At 46.0% G+C, this 17,019-nt stretch overlaps 1 protein-coding gene across 4 annotated transcripts in view; it reads right to left on the reverse strand.

Annotated features, from left to right (window-relative positions):
- The window catches only part of LOC126528326 (BSD domain-containing protein 1-like), a 53,510-nt gene that overhangs the window by 21,108 nt on the left and 15,383 nt on the right, over positions 1-17,019 (reverse strand). For all 4 annotated transcript variants that reach the window (XM_050176213.3, XM_055069267.2, XM_050176214.3 and 1 more), the window contains 2 exons: positions 9,352-9,541; positions 5,447-5,700 (listed from right to left, as the gene is read on the reverse strand). In XM_050176213.3, the coding sequence (XP_050032170.1) occupies positions 5,447-5,700; positions 9,352-9,541 (444 nt within the window). The remainder of the gene's footprint in view (positions 1-5,446; positions 5,701-9,351; positions 9,542-17,019) is intronic.

Raw genomic sequence — 17,019 nt, forward strand, 5'->3', positions numbered from 1 at the left:
CAACTTCTGGAGTGCGTAATATAGTAAAAGAGGCGCTAGCCTACAACCACAATGAAGCGGTGGAGTCTGCATCTCCACAGTGATCAGAGGAAATCGTACCAGGAATGCTTAGTGCCTATTTGCGACTTCCTGTCTCTTACTCTTGTGCTTAGTGCTGCGCATAGCCCCACGTTGTCTGCGTGCCTTCGTAACTGTGCAGTCGTCATCCATCATTGTGTCGATAGCAGCCGCAGTTTCATCCACAAATGTCAGTTTCCTTTTGACTCGGCGCATACGTTGGTTGCATGCCTTCTCCCTTTCCCTACTGTGGCGAAAATATAAGTTTTTTGTAGGTTACACCAGTTCTTTTTTTTCTTTTTCTGAAGGAACTACTGCACTCAATATTTTATGTAACATATAAACAAAAAGCAGAATGAATGCACTTTTCATGTATAAATGTTTTGTTAACCAGATGGGTGTCATAAAAAAGATATAAATTGCCAGAATCAAGATTTTGGGATAAAACTGAACAAACTTTCTAAATACATGCTTGTATCTACAGTAGAATCTCGGTGATACGAACTCGGCTGATACGAATTTCGGTGCGATACAAATTCATAAGATTCCCCCGCCGAAATGGGCGTACAATGGGCCAAAATTCAGATGTTCCGAACACTTTTCCAAGTCGCCCCGGGTGATACGAACTTTGGTACCGCGACCGTCGAGCCGCCATCGGCGCAGCGTGCACAAGTGACGGTTTGGGATTCCATGTCAGCAGAGAGGCTGACAAGGCAAGCGAAGCTTTCTCTCTCTCTCTAGCTTTTGGGGGCGGCCTCTTCACCTTTTTCTTTTTACTTTGTTGTTGCCCGAGGCTAGTGCCACTGCTTATTGGTCCGTTCACCCTGCGAACCAGCCAACCCAACAGGTTGGGCGCGATTTGTCCTCTCCACATTTCTCGCGGCCCTGCGCGCCCATTCAGCCAGTCTTTCCGCTACAGCCAGCGCGCAGGTCGTCACACCAGCAGCAGCTCCCGCTTCTTTGTTCCCTCGTGCATGACGACTACGGAAGTGCGGCGTGACTACGGAAGTGCAGGACGACGATCTCGTCACCTGTGGTCTGCGCACAGTGGAAGACATTGCGGAGGATGTATCGTCGCAGCCTGGAATTTTGACCAGTGACAAAGAAGAAGCCGAGTGCCAAAATGGTGATGACCAACCACCGTTGGCAGCCGAAACTATGCGTGCTCTCGATATTCTGCGGTGTGCTGTGACATCCGAGACTGTGCGTGAGAAGACTACAGCCCAGTTCTTCAGCTTCGAAAATTCTCTGCTGACCGACCTCGCGGAGAAGTAGACTCAGGACATACGTGACTTCTTTCCACATAAATAAATTTTTTTTTTTTTTCCATGTCTCCTGCTTTCGGGATGGATTTCGCTCATCTTTTGGTGATACGAAATTTCAGGTGATACCAATATTTTTGCCTCCCATTGAGATTCGTATCACCGAGATTCTACTGTACTAAGAAAAGAAATGTAACAAGGATTATGAGATATACAAAATGTGTTGCCATCTAATAGGCACTATGTCTGAATAAATCGAAATTTTTCATTCAACAGGTCTTCCACGTCAAAAATTTAACTGCAAGCACTACAGTTGGGCAAGCCATGTGGCAAATGCAGTTCCTCAGTGTAAAGCACCAGGGAATGTTGCATGTCTTGCAGTAAACCTGTTTTCTGCTCGGTTTTCCTGCGATTGTAGCATTTCTTGCAGTTTCGTCAAGTCTTCATCTTGGCAAGCTTTCAAGCGCCCCAAACGACAACAAAGGCGGGCTGAAGCAAGAGGTGAAACTAACCGAGCTGTGACCACTTTTGCTTTCTACTTTGACGATTGTGAAACTTGTGCGATTGTGGAACTTGTTCAATTGTGGAACGACTGTGGAAAGAGGATTTTTACAGTCAAACCCGACTATATCGAACCCATTTACATCAAATTATTCTGTGTATCGAACAATTTCTGAACATGGTATAGCTACAATGAGTATACATAGCAAAAATTACGATTACATCAAACAAAAATAGCAGCGACTCCCGATATATAGAACGACAAGCGGTGCAAAAGTGCCCCCAGTAGTTGGCTTTCCCTCGCAGCGGCAGGGAAACCCGGTGGCCTGGCTCCATTTAATCGCTCTCCCTACTGTGATTGCGCTACGTCAGGCGGGCCGTCGACACCCTCCTGTAAAAAATGATCCTGGCCCGCCCGCAGCACTTGCTTAGACAGCCAATCAGAGGCTCTTGCATCCTCGTCGTGCAAGATGGTGCAAGTGCAGGTTGTCTCACTGCTTTTGTGGTTCATTGTTCTTGTGCCTTGTGGGCCTTCTCCCACAGTGTTGCCGTGATGAAGCGGCCGAATCTGATTTTCGCCGTGAAGCTTGAAATCATAAATCAGGTCGAACGCGGTGAGAACTCGGATGACCCTGCAGCATGCAAGATTCCGAGGAGCACTCTCAGCATGATCTTGAAGAATAAGGTAGAGAGCAGGGTTAACGCGGACAAACTCGCGACCTGGTGCCCGTGGCGCCTGACAGGTACACACAGCCGTGTACAAGTGGTTCACCCAAAATTGCTTCAGACGTGCCGGCTTTCGTGTACCCGGCGGTAACTGTAAATTCTGATGAGTGCAACAAAGCCGTTGCTGGTGTTGCCGAAGTTTGGAGCAAGCTGTCAGAATTTCCGGAAGCCATTGACGAGTCAACGGTCGACGACTTTGTGTGTGCAAATGATGGTGTCGCGACCATGGGAGAGCCTGAAAACGAAAACTACATTGCCGACATCGTACCGAGTACAAGTGAAAGTGGGCACAATGAGGAAAGCAACGATGGTCCTTTGCCCACATCCTCCGAGGTGATTGGTGCACTCGCACTAGTCCGGTGCTTCTGCGCGAATGTGGAAGGTTGCGGCCTCAGCTGCTCCGACTCTTAAAACAATGTGGAGAAGTGCGTGCGTCGCAGGCAGTGAAATTGCCCAAACAGAAGAAAATACAGGACTATTTCATGCAAAACTAGGCTAGTTTCATCAATAAAGTTGTTTTACAAATGGTATGTGCTTCTATGATGTCCAATTCTTTAGCAGGCTTATATTGAATTACGCCCTATATCGAACTGATAGGCGTTTTTCTGCAAGTTCGATATAGCCTGGTTCGGCTGTATACTTTATGGCTGGCAGTTTCTGGGGGTTATTGTTAGCTCATTAAGGGGGGACACTGCTATTGAAATATTGTTCATCATTTTTTTCATCAATAATAATGAAACTTTCCAGTCTTATTAATACTTTTCTGCTGATTTCAAATATGTAGTTCTTTTTCTAATAGGCCATTTCTGTAGATAAATTAAATTCATTGTTCATCATTAGCAGAAACAATAGAAAAATAACCACACTACAAAAATTCATATTGGCAAATGCCTAGGTACTAGAAAACATAAGGAACACAATGGTAGGAATACCTTCTTGATATAACAAATATTAGTAACTCTATAGCAATTTGATCTTCACTGTTCCAAATGTGCGTACCCTACTGTCTGATCTAAAGCAGAACTGAAAATTTTTTTAAAGTATAAATTACTAATTACTAAATTCTAATGACTGTGTGCTTTGCACATTCAGCTACGAGCCACAACAAAAATTATGGCTCTACCTGCCTTGATGGCAGAGATAATGCTGCCACAACTGAGCAAGAAGTCAAAAATCGGTGTTTTCAGAAAACTAGAAAAAACAGATCGATCGGCGGCCTCTTCCACACTAAGTTGTGCATGAGGTGGCGGGTATTTTCTGCGGACTCCGCGCTGATGAGCAAGGATGTCTTAGGCATTCATATTGATGGGATTTAGGGATGGTGTAAGTAGTTGGGGTTAGAAGAGGCCGCCGTCATTCGGTAGGTACACCCTCGAGCTAATGCGTTAACCTGTTCGTTCCCTTGTACCCCCGTGTGTCCCGGGAACCGGAGTAGGCGATGATGGTGGTTCCTGGAATTATCAACAGTAAAAGTTCTCAAATCAGGAGGCTCATGGTAAGTTTGCACGCCGTCAGCCCCCTCCCCCTCCCTTTTTTTTTTTTTTGACCGCATCTGTCTGCCGTCTGTGTAAATGCGTGTGCAGCAGGGGGTCATCGCATGCAATCACTTTCATTGGTGGTTCAAGGTGGTTCGAGGTGGTTTGCCGGCTTTCTGAGAGACGTGCGTTCGCCATGAGTAGACCTGCATCAACTTGGTAACTGTAAATTTAGTCGCCGACACCTGAGGACGCAGCTCCAATGGGCCTAACTGACTAGACAGTGTGGCCAATGGTGTAGCCGTGACAAAAAACCACTGCCGGCAATGTGATAACGGGCCACAAACTGTCGCGGAAAGCTTGTCGCTAATATGTTCTTACTAGTAGCTCACCAGTGATCGGATGCGAGATCCCCAGTACGGGTTAGAATGATGGACGTTAAAGCGTTCGGGTCTGTGGTCGACCAGCCAGAAACTACCGCAAACACGTGTGGCAAGTTCATCTGTGTGTTCGCATGAGGGTAGTCGACCAGCTCGTTAGTACCGGGAGCATGCGACAAGTTCGTCTGTTCGCATGCAGGTAGAAAGCTCAGAACTGCACAGATATGCGTGCATGAACTCTGAACTCGCATATTCAATGCGATCAGTGGGCCCTCCAGTGGCTAAATGGCCCAATTTTCATACATGCTTCCATGTTTTCCACATGCGCTCCTTTTGTTGTTCCCTCTGTTCGCATAGCGTTAATAATTTCGATCGGTGGATCGGTTGGCATAGTCAAACCTTGTACAGATAAATATTGTGCGGCGGGGAAGCGCTGCATGCGTCAAGGCACCCACCACAGCTGGGTCATTCACCGAAGGTACTGATATTCGAAAGATTAAATATTTGAGAAATCGAATATTAGATACTCAATTTGCGAATCGAATTATTTGAATGTGCACTATTCGATTTGAAATCGAATATTCGAGTATTCGCACAACCCTACTATAAATTAAAAATAGGTCGTCGAACAGCAGTAAGGTTGGTAGCGAATGTCGAAGCAGCTAGGCCTAGCATTACGAGAGCACAACAGCACAACATGAGCACACAACCAAGCATGAAACACCATGCAGTCAAACACAAATGGCTACGGTCATGGCAGTGGCTACAGTTGGCTAAGGCTGCCAGTGGATCGGCATGCGAGTGCGCTGGTTCGAGGCTGCAAGATAATCAATATCGCAATGGTGGTGGTGGCTTCGATTAATGCCATTTCAGACCTGCAGTTATGGCAAAAGGTTCGAAAAATCAGACAGCAGAGGCTTTCAGCACCGAAATTTCAGACATCCTCATACATTGGCCTTATGGGGTATGTGGTGGCGCCATCAGGCTTGTCTGAAAAACTGGTCATTGACTGCAAATCTATCGATTAGTGCCACTTGGGCAGTACCTTCAAGGAACAGCTGGGCAATGTCCTTTCGTCGTCTACATCTTCCCCCTCCTCCTCCGGGGTCAACGTTCCCATGACGTCGCAGCCAGCGTCGCCTGCAGGGGATGGGGCCGCCTTTGCAGGCTGGGGCGAGTTGGAACCACTCTGCTCGGCCGATGGTGCGTTGGGTGTGTTGGGGGGCACCACCATGGGCCGAGAGCCCAGGAACCGGCTGCCAGGTCCCGTCAGGGTTTCCATCAGGTGATCAGAATCCACTGGACAAGTTGACATGGAGCAAGGACAGGCACAGCCAGTGAAAATCGTCCCAGGAGGAACATATTTTTGAGCACATTCATAACAAAGGGTAGTAGTCCGGCCGAGAAACAATACAGTATAGTCGACATAAAGCCATACCTGCCGAAAAAAAGAAAAAAAACTTCTACGGACCAGGAATTTTATTAAGCAAGGTTTTTCTGCATCAGAAGCAAAGATTACTCCACAGGTTCCTTGAAGAGCCCTTACGAATAGCATCTTGTCATTTCATCAAACAGAATACTGCAGAACTTCATTAATATGTGCAACTTAGTTATGACAAATTCCTGACCCAGTCTACATAAATTATAATGTATTTGCTGAGTACATAGAGGGACACTAAAGAGAAACACAAATGAGGTTAGCAAACTAAAGTATTCATATGAAATTCTATTTTTGTTAATTTCATGCTAACACGTTGATTGTTAGAAGAGAAAATGAAGGTCAAAGCTAAAATTTTTGAATTAGGCACCAAGATTCCAGAGCTAGTATGACAGTCTGATGTTACAGATATATTAATAGTACATTAGAATCTCGGTGATACAATCCCGCCCAATAAAATTTTTGGGACGCTATGAATTTTTAAAAAGTCCCAGCCAACGTCCGTTAGCTTAGAACATACTAAATTTCTGATGTTGCGAACCAGTTTTCGCGCTGCAGCAACTGAAACAAAGAAGTGAACTGGTACTGGTAGGGCGGTAGCACTAGGTACTGACTGTTGTCAGGAGAGTAGAACGCCCGTGCCGATGTGGCAATCGCATTCCTGTTTCGAGAGCGACATACGTCACTCTGCCTTGACTCCCCCCCATCACCCCCCCACCTGCTCCCACCAAAATAAATAATCCTGGTAATAATAAAAAAAACGTATGCTTTGTGTATGATTGTCCACAGTTTTCAAACACCTTGTACAGTCAAACCTCGTTAATACGTAGTCAGCCAGGAACGACGTTTAGATAGGCATTAAATGATGTACACATTAAGCGCCAATGCCAGTTCAGAAGTTACTTACCAGCCGGAAAAGAACTACGTCACGATGCTCTCAAACACACACACTTAGACAGGCTTTATTTGTGATTAAACAGCAAAGAATCGGTGCTCTTCACTTGCCGCCGTGGTGGCCTTGCCGCAACATCTTCGAACTCGGTAAGGCCGCAAGCGAGTTTGTCCACGAGGCCTCACTTCTCTGCGAAAGCTCGCATGACGCTCAAAGCACGCACCGCGTCAAATAATCAAGGGCCGTTGTTCACTTCCACATAATCATTGTTGTCATCACTTTCCCTTAACCCTTTGAAGGTTTTTGCCGTACATGTACGGCGGCGGTTTTCTGTCCCGCAAGGTCTTTGCCGTACGGGTACGGTTTCGAACGTCCGTTTGAAATTTCGCGCCATAATGACGATCCGTGCTCACTGGGAGGTGCTGCCACCTCTCAGGACTTACAAGAAGCGTTTGAAATTTGTGCTACCTTTTTGGGGAGATAAACAGAACTGATTTCTAGCTTCAGCGCGTCGTCGCGCAGACTGCCGCAACACCCCTTTTGCGGTTTCGGTTTCGCTGTGTGATCGTAACAGAGGCGCACGAAACGTCATTTTTCTGTTTGTCGGCACTCTCTTGCAGGGGCGGTGGAAGTTGATTTTTATCTTAATTGGCGCTGCTCTTAGCTTATCACCGCCGTACGCAAGGTATTCTCACTCTCAGCGGCAACGCGCTTTCGTGGTTTCGGTTCCGCCGCGTGATCGCAATGGAGGCGCACGAAACGTGATTTTTCTCTTTGTCAGCACGCTCTCGCAGGGGCGGCGAAAGTTGATTTCTATCTTGATTGGCGCTGCTCTTAGCTTGTTTATCACCGCCGCTCACGAGGTATTCTCGCTCTCTGCGGCATTGCGCTTACGCGAGAAGGTGCCTCGTGTGGCACCACGCATGGCACTGTCACAAACTGGTGCAAAAATTCTGCTGCAGGTTGTCTGGGGTTTTACACCAAGTGAGTAGTAGAAAGCTTGCTATGGATTACCACCTCACCTTAGTTCACACCCTGTTAAGCACAAACAAACAGTGTGCTACCTGGCAAGAAACGCAGCATTATGGCCTGTCGTTAGTGTCTTGCATTTTACAGCAAGGTGCTACAGCGTCAATCTGCGTGCAAGCATAAGTGAACACCAGAGGAAGCACAACACAGTCATTCAACAGACTGGCCCTGCAAATGCTCTGGATACAATTTACTACCTGGCTATTTATTGTCAGCAGAACCAAGTGAGCAACGTGCAATAGACTCTCGATAACAAAATGTCAGAACAGCGCCAAAGTCCGTACCATCTGAAATTTGGGTCACCCAGAAGTGTTAAAACTTACGGAAATTAAGGAAGGATACAGCAATGAAATTGCCAACTTGCTCACAATTTCTGATTTCGAATTAATTTTTTTTTTCTGCAATCCTAAGACCTTCCTTTATATCATAGCAAAATATTTGGAAGAAATATGCAGCAGACTTTGGGGAATTTGCACTTTTTTTAATGCAGTGCCTTCAGAATTTGGATGAAAACCAAGCTTTAGGAGGTGCTATCCCACCGCTGATCACACGATCAAAGCTTTCCGTTGAAGCAGCACCATCCAGCTTAATATTGCCGTAAACATGAAAGATTGGAGATTGAGACAGCCACAGCACTGTATTTCTCCATAAAGAAATAAAAGCAACAAACGCAAATGCGAAAAGGAGAAACTAAGGTCGTGATTTGTTGCTGCAGTCATGTGGCGCATGGGGGAGTGGTCCTATTGGCCGATGTGAATATGAATCACTGGTGCACTTGTTTCACGCACATTTCAAAAGCAGGAAGTTGTGTGTTTCACCTGTTCTGGAGCCAACATTTCAACATTTGCCCGCTAATCTCTAGTTTCTTTCACTGCTGCATCCTAGCTTCTGCGTCATGGTGATAAGGACATGATTTAAGCAAAATAAGAGAATTCACTAACTTTCTTTTTTTTTTTTTTTTGCAGCGGTGAAGCTACTTCATATTGTGTGCTCTGACCAGTGAAAAGGCACAACAGTTTTGAACTGTCATCACTCGCCAAAGACGACCGAGGGTGTGAAATACAAAGCTACAAAGCTACCCATGGAAGCGAAGGGCCGCTGATCTTGCTGATGCGGCAAGGCTGGGTCACGTGTGATAGCTTGCTCCTAATAAAGTTGCAAGGTATTAGAATATGACTGACAAGCTGCATTATACTACACAAAGCAAACACATTTTTTTTAGGTGGGGGGAATGTGCGAGGGTGGGTCGCAGCAGGGAGACGTTGGCCGCCCTCGCAATAGGACTGCAACTGTCACACTAGGCACTGTGTCTCTGCCAGCCTGACAACAGCTAGTGTCTGGCACTACCAGCACGCTGGGGCCTCCTCGCTGAATCAACTAGGGAATGCCTTGATTGCTCGTATCATCCGCCGCTGCACGGGAAGGAATTTGCAACATTAGAAATGTAGCACCTTGTAAGCTAATGAACTTGGGCCGGAACTCTTGAAAAGTTCGCATCATCCCGAAATTCGTAGACGTGATCACATCCCTGGGATTCTACTGTACATGAAACTGCATACGAATTATCCTAAAGGTTAAAAACAGTACTGACCCCCGCTGATGGAGAGACGTTCGCTGGACTCCTGGACACTGTTGACCAGCTCTTCTTCGGCCTGCCAGAGCTGGAATGCACGGAAGAAGTAGCGCTGCCAGAACTCCTCATGCGACACTGCCCCTGGCACCAGCTCGTCGTAGAGCCGCTGCACTTCGCTATAGTTGAGCAGAATATCCGCTATCTCATCCTGAAACAGGACAAGGGAGAATACGCATGGTACAGTCGGAGACAAGAGTCTGTAGATCGTGGGCCAAGGCACGACTTTCTCACTGTCCCCGAAAAGAGTCAATGAGAGTTTAACATTCTGAAACACTCACATGCTAAACTTCAGCACGCTTCACTCGATTCCGTACTGCATTCACACAACACCAATCAATTCGGTTTCTTTTCCAAGCTCACGGTCCCACCCCATTTGCTAGGACATCACAATGACATTGACTGCCCGTTCCGACAGTGGTTATGTAACGGTATGGTGGCAAGATACTCAAGGACAAAACATGATTAGGTGTTATCGCCCCAGATCTTCTACTCAGCCTGATATGAACATGTCAGGCTGAGCAGAAGATATATTGTAGAACAGCATACAGGGTCCATTATGAAAGTAATGCGCATGATTTTATTATGACACGATTATCCGTGGCAGCGCTGTAAAACCAGTCTGGAATTGTGGCGACGGTTCTGCCCTGCCAACGCAGCCGGTTGGCAGTTTACTCAGAGCAGTGTGAGCGGATAACACGGTCCAATGGAGCGTTGGCTTGAACAGTGCTACGCTATCAAGTTTTGCGTGAAGATTGGAAAGAATGCAACCCAAACATTCCAGATGCTTCAAGAAGCCTTCAAGGACAGCTGTATTTTAAGGTAACAGTCCCGGAGGTGGCACAAAGCATTCAAGGAGGGTCTAGCGGAGGTCACCGACGAACCCCGTTCTGGACGCCCAACAATGACCAGGGCTCGTATTCTGAAATGATTGCCTTCCACGAAACTATCGCCTTAGCCACGCCTCTGCCAAAGGCGCGCACTGATTGGCGGTTTTAGCAAAACCGGAAAATAAACAGTGTCTAGTAGTTCTAGCCTACATCATTTTAACGTCATGTTGTCGATGGGTGCTCTCGACATGTATTGAATAAGCGAACATGTCTTTTGCTGTCTTTTGGCATTCAGTTGGTGGTTCAGTGTAGTAGAGAAAAGATAGGTGGTAGATTATAGCAGCCCTTTTGGTGGCGTCTTACACGCGTTGTTTAGGGGTGATATTTGTTGATTCATTTAAAATAAAACATTTTACACTTCCTTATTGAATTTATTTCACCTAAAGCGGCTGTAACCAACCGTAGTCAGTTGGCAGAACCCGTACTGTGGCCACTACACTCGAAAACATACCCGAGCCGCTTTGCACTCACACAGTGTCTCTCATACGATGTGAAGCATTCAACAGCGTGTGTTGACGTGTTGGTAGTGCACGCCGACGTCACGGGTAAGCAGTCGCTTGATTTATTGAACGTGACTATTACGGCGGCGAAACTATCACGGAAGACAAACGTTTCAGAATACGGTACCAGAACCGACAAAAACATGGATTGTGTGCGCGAAGTTTTGCATTCTGACTATCAACTGAGCATCCAGCAAATTGCTGACACTCTACACATGTCCACATTTGCGGTACATGGGATAGTGACCGAGGACCTGCAAATGCGCAAGTTCTGCACAAAGCTTGAGCCAAAAGTGTTGACGGAAGGTAGCAAGAACCTTAGTTTTGTGCTGTGAAGAATTGTTGGATTTGATTCAAAATGAGCCGGACTTTCTTAACCCTGTCGTAACCGCACGCGAATCCTGGATGTCCGAGCACGACCCAGAATCGAAAAGGCAGAGCAGCGAGTGGCACACATAATCATCCCCCTGCCCCAAGAAAGCACGAATGAGCAAGTCTCGCATCAAAACAATGCTCATTGTTTTCTCTGACACCCCAGGAATAGTCCATTTTGAGTTTGTACCACAGGAAGAAACTGTCAAGTCAGCCTTTAACCTGAAGGTGCTCAAGAGATTGAAATGCCGGGTCGCACGCGTGAGGGTTGACATCTAAAGACACGGTCAAGCTCCACCATGACAATGGCCCCAGCCACACATCCTTCATCGTCACCAACTTCCTTGCCCAGAGCAACACCCCACCCCGTTGGTCCCCCATACCCCTTACAGTTGCGACTTGGCTCCGTGCGATTTTTGTTTTTTTTTTGTTTTGTTTCCCTGACTGAAGAGAGTGCTGAAAGGAAAGCTTTGGGAGACCGTGGAAAACATCCAAAAGCACGTTACAGCTTTCCTGAGGGACATTCCCGTCGAGGACTTTCGGGGTGCCTTCCAGGCATAGCAGACACATCCCCATAAGTGTATTGATGCAGGGGGAGAGTATTTTGAAGAATTTTAACCATTTTCACAGGTCCGGTCAATAAATCTATTTTTCCCAGAAAATGCGCATTACTTTCACAATGGACCCTGTATATTGTCACTATTGGTCAACAGCCACAGCTGAAGTGGAGAACAAACTGCAATTATGACTGTTCCAATAGACAGCTTGGCTTTCCAACTCAGAATGGCTAATTGCTAATGATTTTCTCCACAAGAAAAGATTAAAAGAATGTCTGCCACTTTCTTTGCTCCAGCAGTAGCAAGCCGTCTTCTGTGCCTGCTGAAGCATTCCCCAAATTAGGCTGATGTATGCAGCATCACTATTAGGGCTTGTACTAAAGGCTTTGGGCCACTGTACATATAGCCATTTAGCAACAACTTAGTAGGCAGCAAGTGACACTTAAGGGCCAATGCTGGTACAGCAGTATGACTGAAAGGTAAGCAAGTCGGCATGGATGTATAGCTATTGATTTATTGGAACACCCTGTAGGTCTCAAACGTTGCTATGCACTGAAACATTGAATTTGAGCCAATGCACCACTGCTATACAAGAATTCAGCTTTTTCACAAATCCTGTGTTTTGTAAGCTTTTGTAACTGACTTTATGTGGTAACTGCAGTCGAACCCGACCATATCGAACACGTTTACAACAGGTTATTCTGTATATCAAACAATTTTTGAACATGGTATAGTTACAATGAGTATATATAGCACAAATAACGCTTACATCAAACAAAAATAGTCATGACTCTCGATATATTGAACGACAGGCAGCGCAATAGTGCTCCCAGAAGTTGGCTTTCCCTCGCGGCGGCGGGGAAACCCGGCGGTGCGACTCCATCCAACCACTCTCCCTTCCATGAGCACGTTGCATCAGGCGAGCCGTCTACACCCCCCTGCAAAAAAATTATCCTGGCCCGCCTGCAGCGCTTGCTCAGACAGCCAATCAGAGGCTCTTGTGCACTTGTCATGCAAGATGGCGCAAGTGAGAGTTGTCTCGCTGCTTTTCTGGTTCACTGTGTTTGTGCCTTGTGGGCCTTCTCCCGCAGTGTTGCCGTGAGGAAGTGGCAGAATTTGCTTTTCGCCGTGAAGCTTGAAATCGTAAATTGTGTCAAACATGGTGAGAAGTCGGATGACCCCGCAGCGCACAAGATTCCGAGGAGCACTCTCAGCACGATCTTGAAGAATAAGGGGGAGAGTAGGGCTAAAGCGGACAAACTCGCGACCCGGTGCACATAGCGCCCGACGCCTACGCACGGCCGTGTACAAGTGGTTCATACATGGAATTATGCCCTATATCGAACAGATAGGCATTATTTTGCAAGTTCGATACAGCTGGGTTCAAGAGTATAACGAACTCCGCCACCCCAGACCACATGAACTATGTTGACAGGCTGGGAGCTTCCCCGCAACAACATGGGTGTTCCCGACTGCTGCGCACTATAGCTGTACATATCGATCGCGTCAAGGACCCCATTTGAACATAGCAGCATACACACGTGGTGGCTTGGCTAGCTTGCCAACGTCAACGACGCATTGCATTTGCCGCACAGACTCCTCCTCAGTGCCACATTCTGCACCTGCCGCGCCTCGCGAGAACTGGCGGTTTGCATCCGCAAAGACGCACGACAGCGCGCGCTCACTGGGCTCAGCCCAGACTTAATACTTTTGTTATTGACAGCGTTTCAAAGTGCTTCAACTAAGGCTATAGCTGCTTTGGCCCTTCTACACCATTACTGCGGCGCAACAGAGGGCACCAGCCTATCGCTTGTCGATGTAATAGTTCTGCGGAAACCCGCAAAGTGGAAAGAACAATGGTACGATTGCAGTAATTGTAGCAATTGCTACGATTGGGTGGTCTCATTTTCCCTTAATTAATTGTTTCTCTCCACCTTGCGGGTTTCCGCAGAACTATTGCGTCAAACCCTTGCCTTTGCTTTGAGTTTTTGACAAATTCTACTTCACCCTGCTATCTGCTAGCCACCTGGTTAGCTCAGATGGTAGAGCAGCTGCCCCAGAAAGGCAGTGGTCCCGGGTTCGAGCCCCAGACCAGGACGAATTTCTCTTCAACTGCAAAGCTTTTCTTTGAAGGAACCCGTACGGGTTTCCTTTGTAGCAACTGCAACGATTGTGTGGATGTCTCATGTTTCCTTAATTAATCGCTTGTGGATCGTTCAGACTATGTTAAGGACTTCGTTTTTAAGCACACGGCTGCCAATAAGAAGCAGGTTACACTGATGCAATACTTTCAGCCAAATAAATAAATACTTTGTGTGAAGCTTGAAGCGAGTATTTACTGCACTACGATTGGGGCACAATCGGATAGTTGTTCGGAGCACACATTCGGTTGCGCCGCACACGATTGCCCTAGAGCGCGCCGACATCGCGGGGCCGACGAAGTGGGTGCAGCCTACACTAATTGTGCACGGCGCAACCGAACAACAATCCCCGATCATTGATCGATTTGCAGAAGTTTATGAAGTTCTGGCTATATCGCACTGTTTCATGATCACCGCGCTGTTCAATATGTTGAGGTTCGACTGTCTTACGAGTAACGTGAAACAAGAAAAGCACTTGTCTAAAAAAACCTTTCATAGCACACTCAAGATTGATTCTTCACTGCCTGCCGAGCTAGGGCCATTAACACAGCAGGACAGCTACATTTCTCTTAGCATAAAAAAGCAACAAAACACTATGACACAGACAAGGGCTAGCATGCAAGTTAGTGTTAGCACATGGCACCCACGCTTAACCCTTTGACAGTTAATGCCATAAATATACGGTGCTGTGAGCAAGTCCCGAATAGTCAATGCCGTATGATTAAGGTGCCATCTGTATGTTTGAAAAACGTGCCAGAGTTTTTTAACTCTTTGTTGCCCAGCAAGTTGCTGCCACGCAAAGTGGATACAAGAAATTTTTTTTGCTCCACAGGCTCTTGGCTTTCATACTACGGCTTCTGGACGCTAGTGTTTCTTGACCCCTCACGCATCCGTACGCACGAAGGCATGCGGTGGTTGGTTTTGGTTTTGTCTTGCAGGCTGTTTTCCATTTGCAGCGCTCCTAAAAAACTGACACCTATCTGGTTTCTAATCTCTCATAGGGTCACAGCTAGTTGCGTGCCTGTCTGTTGCTCACAGGGGTGCAAATACATCTGCTCACAGGCGGGCACTGGTATATGCAAACGATGCTGCCATGCCTGCATTTCTTTTCTCAAGAATCGGCTTACGAAAACCCTCGTCGGAAACGGAATGAAGAATTACTGCAGTTTTTTTATTCGTTCGTTTTTTCTGACAGGCACACAACCATCAAGTTTTCTTGCATATGCTAACCCACATGGTTCAATTACGCCATGGGTGCGTGTGCTGGTGGCTCTGCTGAAAGTGAGTCAAGCAATGATTCCTCTAATGCAGACTACCACCCAAGCGCTGAATCAGAATACTATTAACGTCCCATTTTTCGGACTCCCTAGGGGCCGCGGAAATGTAAAAAAAAATTGGGCAGTCCAAAAAAAAAAAAATAATTAATGCATGCTCTTTACTGGCCCCCAAAGGCTCAAATCACCACAGGCACGTCCCAAATAGCTCTGGAGCCTATCAGTACATTTATCAGGTATCAGTGCTCACGCTATTAAAGAACACATACTGCGCTCCATGACAATGGCCCCTTTCTATTCTTAATATGCTTCACCGCAATACATTGCGTATGCTACACTGCGTACTGCCACTGTGTTGCGACGAAGCCAAGTTTTGGGGACCGGCATTGTGTAACCCTTGACCCTTGCCGTTTCTTTCCCCACTTCGAAGCCATCCGCACACATGACAAAGGCGGAGTTAATGCCATTGCAGACAGCGGTGAGTTCTTTCAATGAAAAGCATGGCTCCAAACAGCAGGAAGCTTCATAGCAAAAGTTACAGCAGCTGCGTCTACTGTCGCTGCGATGGCTACAGCTGCCAGCGAATCGGCGTGCTACAGCGCTGGTTCGACGCTACGAAATAATCAAAATGGCAGCTGTAGTAGCTTAAATTAATGCCGTTTCGAACCCGCATTCACAGCAATAAAGTCCGGAACATCGGACGACGAAGTATTTCAGCATCCGAAATATCAGACATCCTTATATATTGACTCTGTGGGGTTTGTCGCAGTGCCGCAAGAACGTTTGGATTATTGGGCACGTCCAAAAAATCGGATGATGACTGTATATCTGTTTCAGTGTATGTGCTTTTTGTTGCTATTATAAGTACTTATGGAAGCTCATCTGTATTCATGAATAAACAATGCATTTTACCTAGGGAACACATATATTTTTGTAACTTTTATGGTCACTCTAAAAAAAGATTGCAGCAATTTCTTTTTGAAATAGGTCAGTCTGAAGATTCTAAACCTGAAATGAAAAAAAATTTGACCCTGCGGGATCACATATGGCAAAAAGAAATATTTTGACCCTCAAAGTGTTAACCCTTTACGGCATGGTGTATCATAATACACACATATAAAAACTTCTAGTACAACTGAATTGGAAAAAAATAATATTCTACATATTCACCATGAATCTTTCTAGAAATTAAATTGACGGCGACTTTATTACTGGAAATAATGTTTGCACTATTCTTCCTTTAAAAGACTGTATGGCAGCAGCTCGCCACGCCATGTGCAAGGAAATTTGGAAGTAAAGTTATTTCTACAGTTTATATGCCCAAAATCAGTGCACAGAATACATCAGGATCTTTATTTACTCTTTATTAGCCTGCTGTCATGTTTCGATCGATAAATATATTCGGGTGGTTCTGTGAGGCGAGCATTACCTGCTGTATCTATCATATGTGATACAGCATGCATTAATGGGTTGTTTTGTGGAGGGCTACAGAGACACGTTTGTCCTGAAAATAACAAATTTTGTGGCAAAACGTATTGTTTGCACAAGCTATACATTTTCTTAGAACCATTAAGATGCCAGCAGTGTTTACTATGAAGATAGCCTGAGGCCTGCCATATTCCAGGAGCTAATAACAGAAGAAGCAATAACTCCCAAAAGAAGCGGAAGAAGATTTTCCTTCAGCTTACACAACTAATATAGACTACATAAAGCAAAAATTAAGATCAACGTTTATAAATTATCTGACCTAGATACTGAATATACAAACCAGTCAATCAATAATATCAAACTTCGCTGAACCTCATACTAGCTGGAAATGAGAAAAATATGCTCCATCTTTTAAACCAACATGTTGATTTTCTATGGATCCGATATTTTCTCCAAGTTTGCGGCAG

The sequence above is a fragment of the Dermacentor andersoni genome, chromosome 9 (assembly GCF_023375885.2).
Source record: "Dermacentor andersoni chromosome 9, qqDerAnde1_hic_scaffold, whole genome shotgun sequence".
NCBI classification, from domain to species: domain Eukaryota; kingdom Metazoa; phylum Arthropoda; class Arachnida; order Ixodida; family Ixodidae; genus Dermacentor; species Dermacentor andersoni.